General features: G+C 34.4%; 1 protein-coding gene across 8 annotated transcripts in view; it reads left to right on the top strand.

Annotated features, from left to right (window-relative positions):
* Positions 1 to 20,203, top strand: part of LOC145292090 (high affinity cAMP-specific and IBMX-insensitive 3',5'-cyclic phosphodiesterase 8B-like) — a 973,128-nt gene that overhangs the window by 534,061 nt on the left and 418,864 nt on the right. For all 8 annotated transcript variants that reach the window (XM_080138173.1, XM_080138174.1, XM_080138172.1 and 5 more), the window contains exon 4: positions 15,212 to 15,271. In XM_080138173.1, the coding sequence (XP_079994299.1) occupies positions 15,212 to 15,271 (60 nt within the window). The remainder of the gene's footprint in view (positions 1 to 15,211; positions 15,272 to 20,203) is intronic.

Genomic DNA, 20,203 nt, shown 5'->3' with positions numbered 1-20,203 from the left:
TTGACTGCCGTATAAACGGTCGGGTTTCAATCCTGGCTTGAGGTAGTTGCCTGTCTAGCCGCACTGATGAGCTGTGAAACAGCGAAACAGTACTGTATGTGGATGACTATAGTGCTCCTCACCTTGAGTTGAGCATATTGAGAAGTGAAAAACGAATTACCATTAGCATATAAGCGACGCTCTTTGTGTAAACAAATCGAGCGGAGGTATTTCGGACGATATCAAAATATCGTTAAAACTCACTACTCGTTCAAGCAGCCGCCAATAGCGTAATGGTTAGAAGCCTTGACTGCCGTATAAACGGTCGGGTTTCAATCCTGGCTTGAGGTAGTTGCCTGTCTAGCCGCACTGATGAGCTGTGAAACAGCGAAACAGTACTGTATGTGGATGACTATATATATATATATATATATATATATATATATATATATATATATATATAGTCGAATGAAAAATAGTAAAACAAGCAAGCACATGTAGGGACCTAGACAATCCATGTAGATTATGGCTAAATGAAAAATTTGCTATCCTATACTTTAAAATATCCCAACATCTATCAAAGTGTAGGAGAGAAATAGCGAACAACTGTGTACACAGGATAAACTATAATCTAGTATAGCGATACAAAAAAAATTTTTAAATTGACAATAACAATAGGAAATAAATAAAATAAAATAAACATGCACACACACACACACACACATATGTATATATATAAAATAAAATAGTATACGGATTATAGAAAAAAAAAATTACATATCTAACTACATCGTCGTCGTTTTTGTAAAATAATATCTAACTACACCTAGGTTGAAAAGAGGTCAGTTTATATGGATATCTACTTTTCCCATGTGTGTGTATGCAAGCATTTATATGTTGCTATACATTCATGAGCATGCTTTGGTCAGCTTGTTACTAGAGATCTCTTTATAACAAATAAAAAGTATATCTTGCCCTATTTCGGTATTGAGCACTCTTTAAAATTTATTGTTTGCTTCGCCTCTGGAAAATATTAACCTGGAATAATTATCTATGTGTGTGTGTGTGTATATATATATATATATATATATATATATATATATATATATATATATCATTGTACCGGATGAACGGATTATTATGAAATTTGAAACGTAGCTGTTAGGTGTAAAGGTGAATAATATAGGATAATATGGGCTATATATATATATATATATATATATATATATATATATATATATATATATATATATATATATATAATTTCCTTTATGCAAAGGTAGCAAAAAGGTGGTCGAAGCTCTTCAGTAAAGTTCAGCTTCCTCTAATTTGTGTAAATTTTTAATAGTATAAATGAGATATCAATTAATAAATCTTCTCAAATTTCAGTATCTTTTGAGTATTTTAAAAGGTTGCGAATAATTTTTTTTTTTCAGATTTCCATTAAATTTAATCCATAAGATATTGATTAAACAAGATTTTCTGAATTTCAATTTCATTTTAAGATCCTTTAGACTTAAGCCTTAAATTTTAGACATCTACTAGAATCAAAATCATGTAATGGATTTTTATCTAAATGCGAATAAGTATTCTAAACATAAGATTATACATTGATCATAATTTTTATAAAATAACATAAATGCGTTTCTGTTCAGTTTGAGAAATTTTTCCAATTGTGTTATTTTATCGCTGAAAAAAAAGAGTACCTAACTTCAGATGCAATCCTCTGCCCATATAAGAACCAAATACATTTTCAGATAGAATACTGCTGTTACATCTGAGGAAGTACTGCACAAATACTATTTGCTGTATTGACAAAGTAAAACATCGACTATAAAATCTGGTGGAGGCTTTTACTTATTTCATCGCTAGTTCTGGCTCTTTTAATTTTTCCTGATTTTCCCTGGTCCAGACCAATCCAATATTTCAAACTAAAGTATTACAGACCAAAGGAATATTATTTTAAATCAAACCATTACAGACCATTACGATACTTAGTTCTCTCCTGCCGCAAGAACTGTGACACCAGGGTCGGAAAGTGTGATTGAGAAGCCTGTACCCCCGAGGAGGGTCCCTTTGACCTGCAAAACGGGCCTGGGCAGCCTCGTCGGCACTCCCTGGTAAGGGCACCTCACGATTAGCAATAAACTAACCACCTTTTCAAAGAGAGAAGGCAAGGTCTGGGAGGATGGACCTAGAACTTCACCTAAACTCTCACCACAAAATTAACCGGGAGCAGATTATTACAGGAATGGTATAATCTCTGTTGATTTTACATCTGAAAATAGCTACTTCCGGTTTGATGTAACAACTATTTAATTAGATGCATGTTACTTTGACACGTCGTCGTTAGCCGTTCACTTTTACTGAAGAAATACTTGTGGTTACTTTAAGATTTAAAATTTACTTTTGTAATAAACAAACTGCATGAAAATGTTTTTTCCTTGATATTTGGTGCACAACGGGCAAAATGTTTAAAGAAAAATCTTTCTCATTCACCCACCTCCCTCTCCCTTCTGCTTTACAGTGTATTTTGTAAACAAATTTAAGATTCTTTCAGTCTGTGACTGGCAAACATCACTTCATATTTTTCATGTTTTTTTCTGTGTTCGCTTTTTTTATCTTTGCAAAATTCCAGTTAAATCACTCTCAGAATTGAAAAATATTGTAAACTAGATGGCATTTGAGCTTGAGTCGCAAATCAGCTTTTAAAGCATAAATTCAAAAATTGTAAATACTTTTACTTTCTGTCGACGACACAAAATTATAGTATAATGGTGTAGTATAATGTTGTGGTATAATGTTGTAGTATAATGTTGTGGTATAATGTTACAACATTATCCTTCTTACAAAATCAATTTTTGGGTCTGGTTTATGAGGTTTTCTTGTATATCCTCGCAGTATGTTTTTTAAAAAGATCAAAATTTTATTCAGTTTAACTCCTTCAAGAAAATACTTTGACCTGGTTGGAGTTACTTTCAAATTGTTACCATTTAAAAAAGGGAGACAAATCTGTATTCATCCATACAGAGTTATTGTCTTTGATGGAGACAAAATAATAATAATTTTGAAAGAAAACTGACATAGTTTAAAAAAAAAACAAAGCAAAACAAATTGCAGTTAAATACACTATCTAATAAAACTGTATGTGTGTGTGTGCGTGCGCGCGCGCGCGCGCGTGTGTGTGTGTGTGTGTGTGTGTGTGTGTGTGTGTGTGTGTGTGTGTGTGTTTTATAAGTACTCCCCTGGTTGTGTCAAATGCTTTAACTTGTTATACGTTTAATTCTAGTCAAGTAGTTTTAATTTTACATCAAATATGTAAAAGAAATGTATTAATTACGATTCTAAGATTTGAACACTTACCCAAATGACTGAAATCGGCCACTCTCATCTACAATTCTGTTCATGAAAACCCACGAACCTTTGAACTTTAAAATTTGATTTATTTTACTTTTTTATTTTAATTTTTGTTTTCTTTTTAGGGTGTTTTTGCTGTTGTTGAAATAACAGTCCAAGTTCTCATGTTAAAATCTAGCAGGTAGCAACAAGCAGTAAAAAGATTTAAGAGAAATGCTACTGTTTGTGAATAAAGGACTGGAGATTGTTGAGAAAAAAACCGTGAAAAAGAAATTTAATGACCAAAACATACCTCTGCCGAATGATGACAATAGTTATGTGAATGATTATAAATAATGATTATTACTGCTAGTAATATTTTGCAGGCATTTGTATTGCTATTTGACAACGGCATGAAATGTCATTTGAGTCATTTTTACGGCTTAAGAATCAGAACGGACATTTAAAGAGTGCCATAAATCAAATGCGTTTATAAAAACAAAAAAAGCGTTCCTGCTTAAACGTTCACAGGGAACATGAGTTGGAATAGATACATCGAGATCATTGCCAAGGCTGCTGCGAAGAAAGTGGGCTCTCTTTACCGTGCTAGAAAGTTACTTATGCCTGAAAGTATCCTATACCTCTACAAAGCCACCATTCGCCCATATATGGAGTATTGTTGTCATATTTTGGCTGGTTCATTTGCTACTAGTCTCTCGCTCCTGGACAGGGTTCAAAAGCGAGTCGCAAACCTGAAAGGTCTTAAACTGTCATCTAAGCTTTAACCCCTGTCCCATTGACGAAATGTTGCATCCCTCTGCCTGTTTTACAAGTATTTTAATGGTGGATGCTCTGACAAACTACAAGCACTTGTACCCCCTCGACGAAAATACCACCGAAAAACCCGACAAGCAGCGAAGTCCCACCCCTACACAGTAGAGATCCCTGGGTGTAAGAAAGCCTTCTACTCTAATAGCTTCTTCCCAAGAAATGCTAGACTTTGGAATTCTCTTCCGGGTTCCTCCTTCCCCAACGTTACTGACATGCAGAAGTTCAAGTGTAATGTGAACAGACATCTTGCTGCTAAACTCCCTACAACTTAGGTCCCTGATAGTATCCCCCTACTTCAGAGTGGCAATGTACCTTGTTTGGGGTAAAAATGTAATTAAAAAAAAAACATGAAACATATTTTGTTATGATAGGAAATATTTTTGGATACTTTTTACTTTAGATTCACCGCTTATCAAGGCCCTAAGGCCACTATAGGATAAGGGTTAATGAGTTTTAGGTAGACGTTGAGACAACAGTAATGGTGGAGCTTGGGTAGGCACAAGAACTTATTTATATTAGGCTTGAAAACGATTAATTAGCTGGAAAGCATTCCCACCGTATTGTGTTCCACAGATGGACAATTCTAGGAAAGAAGTCCCGTTCATGGAATGTTCGTTTAGTTTTTGGCACAGATACAGAGAGGGGGAAATTGTTGATAGTGGTTGTAGCTAGACAAGTATTTGTTACAAAAGTTTTACAGAGGGGGGAGCATAGATTGAAGCCCAGTCGAGCACCTACCATAAAAGTGAGATAGGCTTACAACGTCTCTTCTGTTATTGAGGCAGTAGGGAGCGGAAAAGGTCCTCACCTACTAGATTTCGAAGACGGCTTTGTACCCTGTCAAAGAAGGAAAGGGTACTTTTAGGAGCTCCTTCCCAGATGTACTCCATCTTAGGATGTATTTGGCTCGAATGTAATGAGAAATAAGAATCAACCTTTTTTTCATGATATTTACACATTTGATTAGGTCTACATACTTCTTTTTTGCTTTGGGATTCTATGTCTACATATTTGGGCCATCCATAACTATAAAAAACTGTTTTTTATGCGTTTGTATGGGTATTATTAGACTTGGCAAATCTTCAGCAGAGATGGAGAAAAATAGTCGGTTATTTTGGTTATCCATAAGTGTACAGGTTAGCTTTTTCGAAATGTACGTATATATGAGTATTATTAGACATGGCAAATTTTCAGGAGCGATGGAAAAAAAAATCAATTGGTTATTTCGGTCGTTCACAAGGGTAAAAGTTGTCTTTTTTCCGAAATGTACGTATGCATGAACATTATTAGTCTTGTCAAATCTTCAGTAAAGGTGGAGAAAAACGATCGATTATTTGGGTAATTTTTTAACAATAAAAAAAAAAAAACACCTGTTCAATATAACATGTAGGCGGATTATAAGATACGTCTAGTTAATGAGTTATTTTGGTCATCTGTAAGTGTAAAGATGTATTTTTCTTAACTATTATTAGACTTGGAAAATCTTCAGAAGAGATGGAGAAAAATAACCAGTTAATTGGGTCATCCGTAAAAGTTTGATTTTTTTTTTAATATACGCTTAAATATACGCTTGCCAAATGTTCAGAGAGATTGGAAAAAATAATGGGTTATTTTGTCTGTATCTATAAACGTTTGATTTCTATAAATAAATAGATATAGAGTCTATTGGAGTGTCAGTTTTCCCCTTTTGGTACGAAGTGTGTGCAGTTTGTGTTGTTTCTCTAGCCATTGATCATTCCTTGTTTGTCCTTGAGGAGAGAAAAATATTTCCTTCCAACTGATTTGACTGATCTCAAATAATGGCATTTGTTTCCCCATCTCGCTCTTCCTTGCACGTGCACCTCTCTCTCTCTCTCTCTCTCTCTCTCTCTCTCTCTCTCTCTCTCTCTCTCTCTCTCTCTCTCTCGCTTGACTTGTTAAGAACAAGACTAAAAAAGCTTAACCGTTTGGCACTCCTTTATCCGGAAATATTTTAAGGTAAGCACCTGCAAGACGAAAACAAAGAAGAAAAAAATAATAACATTAATCGAAAAAAGTGTTTACCTAAACTGATGTACCGATCAGGTCGCTTCAAGATGGACAAAAGTAAACTTATTGCTGTCTATTTTTTTTTTTTTTTTTACCTTAAACCCCAGAGCCAGTAGAATATGGGCCATTTTTATTTTAAATATCTTGTTCTTTGTTGACTCAGCTATAGCTGTACAGTTCAAGGAGGTTCACATTCCCAAGCTTTACCTTCTCCCCCTGCAAAGGGGTTAATTTATTGTTAATCGCTTGAGGGGCCCCCATTGGAGAATACCAACGGGCTGCCCAGACATTTTTGTTTTCAGGCCAGAGTGCTATTCCTCTAGTGTACTGGCTTTTCAAATTCCACTTTTTTAAATCCTTGTGTCGCATCATCCTACCATGAAAGGGAGATAAATAACTTGTTGCTGAAAGATACTGAAGGATATGATGGGGTATTGTTGCCACATCTGGCCTGGTACACCAACAACTAGTCTCTTGGACTGTGTGCAAAAAAATCAATAATGAAAAAATAGCCTCACACTGTCTGCCAAACTCAATCCCCTGTCGCATTGTGCCTAATGCGTACTTTTACTTGTTTTATTCTCGCTTCCCTTACCTTGTCCTTTCATTCTTATATTACATTTCTGACAAAGGATTAAAACTTGTTGCTTACTAGGTTGGAATCTATGTACATAACATTTAGCGTTCGCTAGTTATTGACCCTAAAATGGTGTTTTTTTTTTTTTAGCTCTTTACATCTAGGGGCTTCATGCTTTATCTGGTGTGATTTCCAAAGAAAAAGTACTTCACGAATGTGCTTCAATGAACTTACTGCACTTGTACCTCCTCAATGTACATACCTCGACCCGTCTGACTAGTAGCAAAATCCCACCCCTTTCAGTGCAGGTTCCTAGGTTTTCTACTTTAATACCTTCTTTCCTCAGACCGCTTGCCTTTGGAATTCCCTTACTGTTCACTGCTTCCCCAGTTGTACTAACATGTATAAATTTAAATGTGTGAACAAGCATCTTACTACCCAACTCCTCACACAAGTTGGCCCATCCTATAAATTTAGCCTCTATCACAGCAACTTCTTAAACTTAAGTGAAAGTATGTCTTGTTTGAGGGAAAAGGTGTTAGAAAAGAAAACATATTAGAAACGGGTCCTGAACTGTCATCTAGGCTCCAGCCTCTGTCCCATCGACGAAATGTTGCATCCCTCTGCCTGTTCTGCAAGTACTTTAATGGTGAATGCTCTGACGAACTGCAAGCACTTGTACCCCCTCGACGTAAATACCCCCGACAAACCTGACAAGTAGTTAAATCCCACTTCTAAATAGTAGAAATCCCTAGGTGTAAGAAAGCCTTCTACTCCAATAGTCTTTTCTCCAGAACTGCTAGACTTTGGAACTCCCTTTTGGGATTCTGCTTTCCCAACTGTACTGACACGCAGAAGTTCAAGTGTAATGTGAACAGACATCTTGCTACTCATCTCCCTTCATAATATCCCTGCAACTTATGTCCCCGATAGTAGCCTCCTACTTTAATGTGGCACTGTGCCTTGTTTGGGGTGAAAATTGAATTTAAAAAAAAAAATTTTTTTTAATTAAAAAAATTATATAGTTCATTATTAGTAATTTTTTGTTGTTGTTTTCATGCTTTTTGCTGGCAGGGAGAACTATAGCTCCATCCAACAAGGGTTAGTTTTTTTAATTTTTAAATCCAGCTCCCCAAATCGAGGCACTCTGAATTAGAACAAAAAATAATGCCTCAGTTGAAAAATATCTCTCCTCCTCCACTGACCGAAGACAGAACATATGGAGTATAGTATAAGAATAAATACTAAACTTTGGTCTCAAGTCTTCACTGTGGTTAGTTATTATTTTTACTCAACTAATGTGCTCTCGATTCTCCTTCTGTTATATTGTTCGTTCACAAAGATGCTACTGTCACATCATCTCTGAAGAAGGCCGAATAGTATATTGGCCGAAATACCATCAAATAATGAATAACAACCATGAGGACAATAATTTGAATAAAACCTCCATTTTCTTTTACTCTTGTTTACTCCAAACAAGGTATTCTGCCATATGGATGTAAGGGGCCACTATGTCTACAAGAGACTATGTGAAAAGATGAGCGAGGTGTTTGTTCACATTACATTTAAACTTCTGCATGTTAGTATAACCCTTATCTTTGAGTGGCCTCCGGGCCTGGATAAGAGGTGACTCCTTTGTAAAAACAAAAAAAAGAAAAAAAAAGTATTGTTGGGAAGCATGAAACAGAGTGAGAATTCCAATATCTAGCAATCTAAAGGAAGAAACTATTAGAGTAGAAGGCTTTCTGATATCTAGGGACTTTCACAGTGAAGGAGTGGGATTTTGCTGCTAGACGAGTTTACCAGGGAGAAGTATGTACCTCCAAGAGGTGCAAATGCTAAGAGTTCATCAGAGCGCATTCCATTAAAGTACTTGTAAAACAGGCACAGGGATGCAACATTGTGGTGATGAGAAAATAAGTGGTTTCGGAATTGCTGCAATGATGCTTAATAATTTGAATTAGTTCTATTATATTTTACTTCTTTTTTTTTTTTTTTTTTTAAATAATGTGGTATCCTGTTGTTCCAACTTACCGGGCTACTTCTAGCAAAGGGCAAGAAAAAGATAGCACATATTGTTGTACAGTGGTGTGCAGGGAACTTTTTCAGAGCAGGTGCTCAAGTGAAAAAACATGGTGTACATTCTTCTGAAAAGGGCATTTTTAAAACAGAAGTAAAAGGGCAGGTGCTTGGGCACCCTAAGGGCCTCTGAACGTCCCATGTTGTTGTAACGAAATCTACTCAGGAACAGAATCATGTTTTCCATCAACTTTTTTAGCAGGAACTGAATTGTTGCATCTGCGCAGTTATATCGGTTCAAATATCACTACGCATGTTCCAAGCCCAATCACAACATTACATAACAAAAGATATTGCATGTGCATTTAAACAAAAGAGATCTGCCAAGCAGCTGCGATTGTTGATTAAAACAAGAGATGAATAAAGAAGTTTAATATAAAATAAATATTACAAATATTTGTCCCTTTATTGTTTTCTTCTTTTTTTTAATTTTCCTGTCAGTTTTATTCAAGCTGTGGGATGGAGCATCCTACCGGATGCCAAACATTCATTCACTACCTCAGATATTCTAACTGAGAGATCTTTTTTAAGATTCTGACCGTCCCTTCCATAGAAGTGCAATTGTTTGAATCTCTCTTGCACTTGGTTCACCGGGTATATTTGCCAGGTAGTCTTTTTTTTTTATTCTTTTTCACGAGTCCAGTTGCTCCTATAGTTACTGGAATGAGTGTGTGTGTTTTTTTTTTGTTTTTTGCAATGAAATATTTAACTCTGAATATTGTTTGTTTACATAAACAGATAAAACTCCCTCTACCTCTGTCAAATGCCAAAGAGGCCGTCATTTATTTTCATTCATGAAAAATGCATAATCGTTGGATAGTTATTTACTTCCTCTTTAGGTTAGACACAAGATTAGGTGAGGTGAGGTTTTGAAACACTAGTGCACTAGGCCTCTACAAAAAAAAAAAATGCTGAACAACTCCATCGGCATTTCCTGATAGGGGAATCTTAAGCAATTACCAATAAATATACCTCTTTTCAAAAAGAAGGTAAAGCCTGGGAGGTTGGACTTCCTAGCACTAAACAGTACTGCACCTCAGCTCAGTAGCAACAAAGCTATGGTCGAACTGATTGTCAAGGAAATAAATTTGACTGGTACAAACAGCTTCTACTCACGCTCAAGTTGGAGATGATCTCTTCTCTGCATCCCTTTATTATATAAGAGTCGTTGCTAGTCTTTCTCTACTCTATCCGTATTTTCATAGCAGGTGCTCTCGTTCTCTCCACCCCCACCCCCTGCGAAACCTTCTCAGCAAGAACTAGTTTTCTACCAACACTGCAAAGAATTCTCTCGTCTTCGTTTATGTATCTAAAATGAAGCAAAATTTTTATGAACAGAGTTTCTTTCCAAAGACTTCCCACCTGTGGAACACATTATCTCGGGAATTTTTCCCTATAGGGTACAACATCTTTGTTTTGAAGTCAAGAAATATTTGTTGAGTCATTCTTGGGAATTAATTTTTTAATGTTTTGCTTCGGTTAGACCAGATTGTGGAGTTTCTCATGGCAGTTTCCCGAGCCTTACTATTTCCATACTGGTTCATGACAAATTGGAAGAAGAAGATGGTTTGTTTGTGACGTAATCATTAGAAGATTTGTATACAGGACCAATAGTATCCGATTTAGATTCTTCAGTAGAGCACCCACCCCTTTCTTAGACGCATTGCTTCCACAGTGGCTGAATAACTCTATCTCTTATATGGTAACTCTCCACAATATCAACCTGAATATGTCGTATATGGTTGTGAATTAATACTCTACAGTCCTTTGATACTACTGTTTCATAATTCAACTGAAATTCTCACTAATCTTTATCCTTGAGAGGCTTTAGCCTTGGTGTGTGGTGATTCATCTAATATATAAAAGGCAAAATGTGTGTGTGTTTGTATGTCTCACAAAAGCTTTCCACACATGTGACGGATCCTTACGAAGCTCGATCCTTCATACGACAAATATTGAAAAATTGGCCAAAAACATTTATTCCTTCACCCTCAACTGGCCAGTTTTGTACAAAGAGGGGGTAACCTTTTCGTCGACATGTTCGCAAAGTCATCATACGTGCTTACAATGACTAGCCTTAATTTGAACGGCAGCAAAGTCGTATGTCAAGGTGACCGCGGGGGGTTGGGCGGTTTGCTTTTTTTTCACCTTCTTTTCCTCCTTCATGTTACAGGTTCGAGCCTGCCTGCCTACTCTTTTTTTTTATTATTATTTCGAGGTTTATGTAATGTTTTTTTTTTTCCCCCTTAAAATAAAAACTGAATTATTTTACCGTTCGCTTAATTTTATTTTTTTCACTTCTCTCTCCATCCAGGCATCGTCTATTTTTTTTTTCTAGTTGTATTTACTCCTTACTACACAACCTCTCCACACCCGGGCAACGCCGGGTACCCCTGCTAGTTCGTATATATAAAAAAGGAAGCATTGAATAATCATTATTTAGTGCAAAAGTTTTGTAATTAGTATTAGGTTGGTGCAATATGTATCTAACTCATGTCAAGGTTATAAATGGTTTTGTAGCTGATTGCCCCTTTTTTTATTGTAATTGAGTAAAAACTATTTGGTATTGTTATTAGGTTAATCATTGGAAATCCTTATTTAAATCGGGATTTTGTGTGTGTGAATTTTGTAAACAAAACTCTGAATATTATTCAATCGGAATATACTTAAATAAGAATTGTATTTTTTTTTTCTTGTTTCTAGTAGCCAAAATGTCTGATAAGCTTGCTTATGAATAGGTCTATGACAACAGCATATTCTTTTCATTGTTTTTACTCTCGATTATATATCCGACACAGTTAGACACAATTAATCAACGGAGGATCACATCACTCAACATAAAAACATATAAGATACGAATGGATATATACCATAGAATCAAAACAAGGAAAAGAATATGCTGTTGTCCTAGTTCTACTTATGAAATATAACGGAATTTATTTATAATTAAAAGTATTAGGTCGGTGTGAAAGCTTTTACCTCATCTTGAAAATGAAAAAGTGGGTTTTTTGAAAAAAAAAAAATTATTAAAAACTAAAACGATCTTTGCTCTCTATAACTTAATTCCATCTGTCAACAAGCTTATAAGTGCCTCGTTTGTAAAATTATTTATGGTTTAATATGAAATACGAATCTAACTCCTGTTCAGTCTCCGTTCGTGATGGTAAGCCAAGTCCATCTGAATGATTTCGTAATTTTTTAAATAAGTAATAATCCGAGGGTGTTAGATCAGGAGAATATGCGAAATGGGACAAGATTTCCCACCCAAGTTCTCCTAGGATATTTTTGGTGAATAGTGTTTCGTGAGGACGAACATTATCATGATGGAAGATGGCGCCCTATCGGTTGACTAAGGAAAGTTGTTTTCGGGTCCATATGGGTGAGAATATTACAAGAAAATGAAGGATGCATTAACAGCCTCAAAGAAAAAAAAGTTAAATTAATCATGGTGATATGTTTAAATAATAACAATATGCATACAAATAAATTATTCAGTGGTTTGAAATGCTCCTGCTACAAACCGACAAAACTTTTGAACCGACCTGATATATATACACCGGGTGACCCCCCAAAAAAACGGGCCCCAACTCTAATTAGGCCCTGTTTCTTAGTGTTTTGTCCGAATGAAATGAAACTTTGGTCATAACTAGTTTACTATATTCAAAACATCACGTCAAAACACTAGGGTCTTTGGTCTTTTTTTCTCCGTTGACTGTGAAATGCTCAGAAAAACAATTGTTTTTGGGGGGTCACCCTATATATATATATAATATGATTGTTGAGCTGGATTAAATCCGACGATATGAAATAAATAATAATAAATAATAATAAATAATAATCCCTCTTGACGAAGCCCGCATAAATCAGGCGAAACGTTGAGTATCCAGGTCCTTCCACCTCCATTTTATTTCATATATATATATATATATATATATATATATATATATATACAAATAATTCAAACACGGTAGAGTTTGAACATATGGTTAAGTGGTAGTTTTAGTCATTTAGAACTGCTTTAAAGCTTCACCGCTCACTCTTCGACTAAATTCCAAACAATTATTACAGTTTATAGATCACTTTCTCAGCTATGTTATGAAAAAAAGCTTTTCAATTTTCGTTCAGTAAAACAAAAGTTATGATGAATTTTCTGGTGTTCAAAATTGTAAAAATATGTATGGAGGTTAGCAACGTTTGTTATGACTGGTTTCAGTAGCATCCACGTCGCTTCAGAGACTACTGTTGCTACTAATTCACTAATGAAAGCATGAAAGGGGGATAATTAGGGGGATTTTATTGAAAACAGACGAGTGCCGTACATTGTTATTACATGTGTTTATGGGGGCAAAAAATAAGGCTGAAATTAAACAAAGAACAAGTGAATTTACTGGAAGCCTGAAAAAATCCGGGATTATAATAGAAAAAATGTGAGCATGAAAAGTAATATTGTCAAGCTTAAACATGGAAAAGTAAAGGACTAGTTGTTAAAACTGGAAAAGAAAAGGACAAGATATTCTAGTAAAATATATAATAAATTTATAACTTAAAATATTGCAGCATTAAGAATTGATAATATAATGCTATGAATTGAATTTAAAAAAATTCTTAATGCTCCAGTATTTTAAGTTATAAATTTATATTTTTTACTAGAATATATTGTCCTTTTCTTTTCCAGTTTTAACAACTAGTTCTTTGTTTTTCTATGTTTAAGCTTACCCATATTACTTTTTATGCTCGCATTTTTCTATTGTAATATACATATATATTAGCAGCCCGCCCGGCGTTGCTTGGTCGTAAAATATACATATATTTTAACAGAAACACTGTATGTATTAAACGTAACGTTAAATTAATTTTTTTTTAATGCAGTAGAAAACAGGGGAAAAAACTAAGACATGTGCATGCGAGTGTTTTTTTCTAAACAGTTCACTTCTTGTAAATAAAAAAAAAACTCGAGATGAAATCGAAGCCAAAATCTAAAGACAGTGAGTCAAGTAAGATAACCATTAGACCAGCTTGCAATGATCTTTTTAGAAGTGTTTTTAAACCAACTTACTCCTAACATAAGGAGGCTGCCGTGTTTTATGACCCCGCATATGCAGTCATTTTATTCACAGATAAAAATTCAATGAACCTTCCGTGTACCCATATTTCAATTTTGATCCCTTAGCAGTCCTTTTTTTTCTGTATGAAAACCGATTAAAAGTTTTCCAAATGTCTGATTACCCTATATGCCAAATTTCAAGTCTGCAGATCAAAAATTCGTTGAGTACATTGGTTGGAAAGTGTCCTCACACACACACATTCTCACTTATCCCGCGTTTTGCTAATTCCTACCCTCTGATGAGAAGAAAAGTATTTCTTCGAAACTCCGCGGATTAATGACTATCCACTTATCAAGTGTTTCCTTTTCAGATTAAATATGTTTTTAACTCTTTTTCAAACTGTTTTTTAACATGTTTTATGAACTGTTTGCTCCTATATATATATATATATATATATATATATATATATATATATATATATATATATATATATAGTGTTAGAAAAATATATATGGCAATTAAGCTACACAGAATATTCCGCGTTTCAGCTACACTAGGATTCGTCAGGCTTATGCTGAAACGCGGAATATTTTGTGTACCTTAATTGCCATATATATTTTTCTAACTTACTACCTAGCTCTACCTATGTTATGAGCACTGTTGAAGTACATACTTAGTTTACGCATAAAATTATACTTTCGTATATTAATTTATGTGATTAAATGAAGTAGTCGTATATATATATATATATATATATATATATATATATATATATATATATATATATATATATATATATATAGTCCATTTATTATACAAACATTATTGGTTACATATGTGCATACATGTTTCAGTGGAGTCACAATTTAAGAACCACGCTTTTGGTCTAATGAAGTGTTGTCCCTAAATTGGGATTCCACTGAAATATGCATGCACATATGTAACCAATAATGTTTGTATAATAAACAGACTATATACCAGCTCTGCCTGCATTGAGCACTCTTTAATAACCACGCGATTTCCACTGGATTTACATCTGGGAAACTAACCTCTACAACCGGTATTAAAAAAAAACAAAAAACAGAATCGCTTATAAAAAATAAATAAATAAACAATCTTATGACTGAGCTATATGGCAAAGTTTTGACTTCGTTTTTTTTTTTTTTTTTTTTTTTAATGTTTATTTACTTTCTGGTTCTTTCTGGTTGTGTGGAATAATTTTTTTTATTTGCATGTTTTTATTTGTAAACAAATTTCGGCACTTGTTTCTTTCTCAACTTTTGATATGTATTTATTTTATTTGAATCATTTTCTTTTTTTTTTCTTCTTCTTACAGACACATGCACCAAACAAAAGCAAGTGAGAACTCGGTTTTTCTAGCTGTTACCAAGAAATGGTGAGTTGACAGCTCTCGTTCGCCTCACATAGCTTCAGATTTCATTGCTACGCATCCGATCTGTTGCCGGTACGCTTTCAGCACATAAAACAACCATTAAAGATGTGTTCAGGGCATTATTTGTTTTATTCCCTCGCTCGACTTTATGATGTAGCCGTCGTCTCTTGCTTTAGGGAAGTGTGGGGATTGGCGGATTAGTTGTACCAAGACTCTAGTGAAATGATATATATCTCTGGTATTTTTTTTATCGCTGTTTATTCATTTTTTTTTTTTTTTTAGAGAGAGATGTACAAGAAATAAATAATCTTATTTTATCTTCTCTTTTTCTTTCTTTCTACTCTGCCTGCCCCTCACTTTTCTCTCTCTCTCTCTCTCTATCTCTATCTCTTTCCTCCTTCCATCTCTCATCTTTTCTGGATTTCCCTCTCTCTCCTTCTTTATTCTCCTTGCTTTATCTCTCTCTCACACTCTTTCTCTCTCTCAGAGAGTGAGAGAGAGAAGGAGAGATATAGATAAGTAATCTTGCTCTATCTTCTCTCTATTCACCCTTTCAATTTCCGCCGCTCTCTTCTTACTCTCCCTTTCTCTCTCTCTCTCTCTCTCTCTCTCTCTCTCTCTCTCTCTCTCTCTCTCTCTATATATATATATATATATATATATATATATATATATATATATATATATATAGTAGGTTATGAAAAAATATACAGCTAAGTAAGCTACACTGTCTTCCATGTTTCATCCTCATAGTGGATCAAATATGGAAGACTCTGCATAGCTTTTCTTGCCCTGCGGAGATTCAACGCAGAAGATTGTGTGCATCTTAATTGCTGTATATATTTTCATAACTTCCTACCTAACTCTCCTCATGTATTGAGCACTGTTGAAGTAAATACTGGAAATTGATACATAAAATATATCCTCTTATATAATTTTATGTGGATACATGAAGTAATGATGATTGCAGCAGCTCTACAGATGATTTCTATCTCTAGTTTCATGATCTGCATCAAATAGCCTCTCATGTGTCCTCAGGTGGCTTTTGAAGGCCGGCAGATGACTTACAGGGATGTTGACAAAAGCCAAAATTTTAACAAGGTTGATTGGATCCAAATGAGGAATGCCGTTTTGTGCACAACCATATGCATTTTCAGTTAAGATAAGGACCTGCATAGTTGACTGCATACTTTACTGCATATAACACACACTGTGTTATCGGGTCACTGCAGAACACTGGATGACGATGGTTTGTCAATGTGAGATTTTATATGGTTCACATACTCTGCCTTCAAAATAACAGGTCCACACGTTTCCCAGATCCAATTTGCATAGCCGCATGGCAAATTCTCTAGGTTTCTTTTCTTAAGTGCTCTTTTCAGCTTTGTGGGCTACATCCTCTTGACATGACGAGAACCACAGCCAGTCTTTACCAATTCCCACCAAGCACCATGATCAACCATAGTTGCTTCCCAGCTGTTGATATCAACAGTCTTCAGATTGCTTTTGAGGCCATCCTTGCAGCGTTTTTCTGAACTTATGTTGTGGACGCTTACCACTATCAAATTCTCCACAGAAGAATCATTTTGGCAGGCGACATCATCGACATGTACGTGAAATAATAGTAATGTATATAGATAGATAGATATTGCAGCTTAAAGGAAACACACGATGTGTTCTATATGCTTCATTTTCAATATTGCATGGTAATGCTTCTTTCATTCTAAGAAAGTTTCTGTTTTTCTGACGAGTATGCATAAGGAAATTAACATATGTTAACATATATAAGTTGTTCTATGTTAACAAAACAGATCTGTAAAAGTACCGAAATTTTATATGTTGGCAAAATGATTAAATTTATTAGAACTTGGAATATAGCGAAATTGTTATTCGTTTAAATATATATACATTGACATTGACTGTTTAATTTTCAATTTTTCTTTTATATGTGTATATGTAGTGTGTCCATGTGTGTACTTATATGTATATGTATTTAAGAATGACATGGCACCTTCTCATTGGCTATACTTCCTTTTGCTTCTTCCTCTTCCTTTCTCCTTTTCCCCATGTATGCTCATCACTTTCACTACGCTGATGAAGACTGTAGGATCGGTCGAAATTACGTACTTGTAAAAAGAGTTGTTTTTAATTTTTTTCATAATATTATTTTGTATTCCTGCACGTCACCAATAGAAAACGAATAAAGAAAAGTTATAAGCTTTTATACTTTTCATATTATTTTTTAAAATACATTTTCATATATATATATATATAAGTGATGGGACGATTCCAATATTTTTCTCAATTCCTATGTGACTACGAATTCTGTTCTAAATTCCCGATTCCAATTTTTTTTTTTTGGGGGGGGGGGTCGAATTACTGAAAAAAAAAAACATGAAATATGTGTATATACTTTTTGCAAACGTAAAAATGTTGCATAGGAGACCATATTAGAGAGAGAGAGACGGATGGTGACATTCATATTGATCAGGGGAAGATACATTTATACAGATATTACAGAGAGGGGGAAGAGAGAAGACATTTATACTTTTTACAGTTCTGTGGATGTTCCTTCTTTTAACATATATTAGAGTGGAGAGAGATTGATCAGTTTTTTAACACCGGAGGGGACAGTCATTACTTAGATAGAGAGGGGGGCACATTACTTAGATGAGTTATACACAAAGTTCATGATAAAGATGAGTGGGAACAATGTTCATATATATGATTTCACATTACCTTCAATTTGGTAGAAAGACGACACGAAGACGGCAGTTACAAAAATATGAGATGTTCTTTTATTCCATTTGACCGGTCGAAATGATGATCACATCCAGGAATTCAAAGTTGTTTCTACATGTTTAAAACTTTCCCCTTCGTTTCTAAAGGGGGGGGGGCTCCTCTGATTCGATCTGGATTCGACTCTGAACTTCGTCTCTCTCTGTCTAACTCTGTCTAACTCATCTTCGACTCTAGCTCCTATATTGAGAATTCATTTCTGCCATGATGTCATACGTGTGTCCAAAAATGTGATCGACCCACGTGGCCTGAACATGCGTGGTTTGCACATGTTCCCAAATCATTTCTGCAGACAAAGAATTCTTACTAACCTATTTTTCAAACTAACTTATTTTTCAATATGTTTTTAATTTGCTATTGTTCTTTATTTTCTAGATGACCTTATTTTAATTCAGTTTTCATAAAAAGAATTGAACAATCAAAATTCCTTTTACTACAACATATCTAAACTATTTTATGTGAACTGAACAATGCGAAATTCCATTTCTGAATCTATTTCTGAACCTTGCTTACAAGGTTCGAATCTCGATCTATCTAATGTTTTTCTTACTTACAAGAAAAGGGGAACCTTTTCTTGTAACAAAAATACACTTGTGGGTATTATCAATAGATGTTACTTTTAATTGCAGTTTAAAATCAGCAAATATTATTTCATCATCAAAACATGTCATAGAAAATTAAGTTTTGAGAAAAAAAAAATTAAAAAACAACAAAAAGAATCCTTTTTAGCATCGGAAAATAGATACCATTTTTTTCAATTCTAATACACTCAAAAGTTTTGACTTTTGCGATTCTATTTAATTTATAATTTCATTGTAAATATAATTCAAAAAGAGTTCTAAACGAATTCTGTAATTTAGTAGGTGGTGCGCTTTTCTCTTCCCTGCAACTTTTTTCCCACAGAAGAGATGTTGCGAGCCTGTCTCTGCTCTATCGCTATTTTCATAGCAAGTGTTCAACTGAACTCCAATATATATCCCCCCCCCCTTCGCCAATCGTTCACTAAAAACACTCGTCTAGCCAAAATCACTATCAATAAATTCCCTTACTCTCTATCGGTGCCTAAATCTAAACATGGATTCTATGAACAACCTTTTTTCCTAAAACTTGTGGAACTCTGTTCCGCATGTCTGCTTTCCAGCTGACTACAATATCATAGTCTTCAAGTCCAATGTAAACAAGTTCTTATTGAACCGTCCTCGTAAATAATCTAATTATACCAAATTCTTTCTACAAACGATTATTACGCAACTGTCCCAATGACTACAATACAGACACCCTTATCCTCGAGTAGCCTGTGGGCCTTGATATGTGGTAACCCTTTGTAAAAAAACATCTTATTTATTAATATAAAATAGATAAACATTAAGATTTTATTAATTTTGATGCAAATTTATCTTTTGAATATAACCATAAAGAAAAGAAGAAATCGATTTTCTATTTCACTTGCAATTTAGAATTAGATTGCAACTTGTTAAAAATCAAGTTCCCCTTAAGAAAAATACATTTGAACACAAATGCTAAATATTTATTTAGGAAATAAAGCAATATTGAAAAATAGAACTATTTGTTCTATTAAAATCTAAAAAAAAATTGTATTAAAAAGCAATAATAAATAATAGTTCATTAATACTTTATCCTTTTTAAAAACTAATATGCAAATTAACGACTGATACTAAAGCAGTATATATATATATATATATATATATATATATATATATATATATATATATATATATATATCCACATACAGTACTATTTCGCTGTATCACAGCTCATCAGTGCGGCTGGACAGGCAACTACCTCAAGCCAGGATCGAAACCCGAAACAACCAAACAACAGTCTCTCACCATTATGCCATTCGGCTGCTGCTGTGCGGGTAGTGAATTAACAATGTTTTGACATCGTCCAAATACCTAAGCTCGATTTGCTTACACAAAGAGCATTGCTTAATGGCAGTTTGTATATCACTTCCCAATATGCTCCAACCAAGATAGGGAGCAATATATATGATGTGTCTGTTGTACAAAGTTGAATTAATTTGAAATAGATTTTATTGACTATACCGTGAATGCGAGAAATGGACATTTATTAATCTAGATAACATATAAAGACAAATCAAACTTAAATAGCATT

The sequence above is a fragment of the Euprymna scolopes genome, chromosome 13 (genome assembly GCF_053919585.1).
Source record: "Euprymna scolopes isolate OS-2025 chromosome 13, ASM5391958v1, whole genome shotgun sequence".
Lineage (NCBI taxonomy): Eukaryota > Metazoa > Mollusca > Cephalopoda > Sepiida > Sepiolidae > Euprymna > Euprymna scolopes.
The sequence above is the reverse complement of the archived record's forward strand: the minus strand, read 5'-3'. Positions and strand labels throughout refer to the sequence as shown.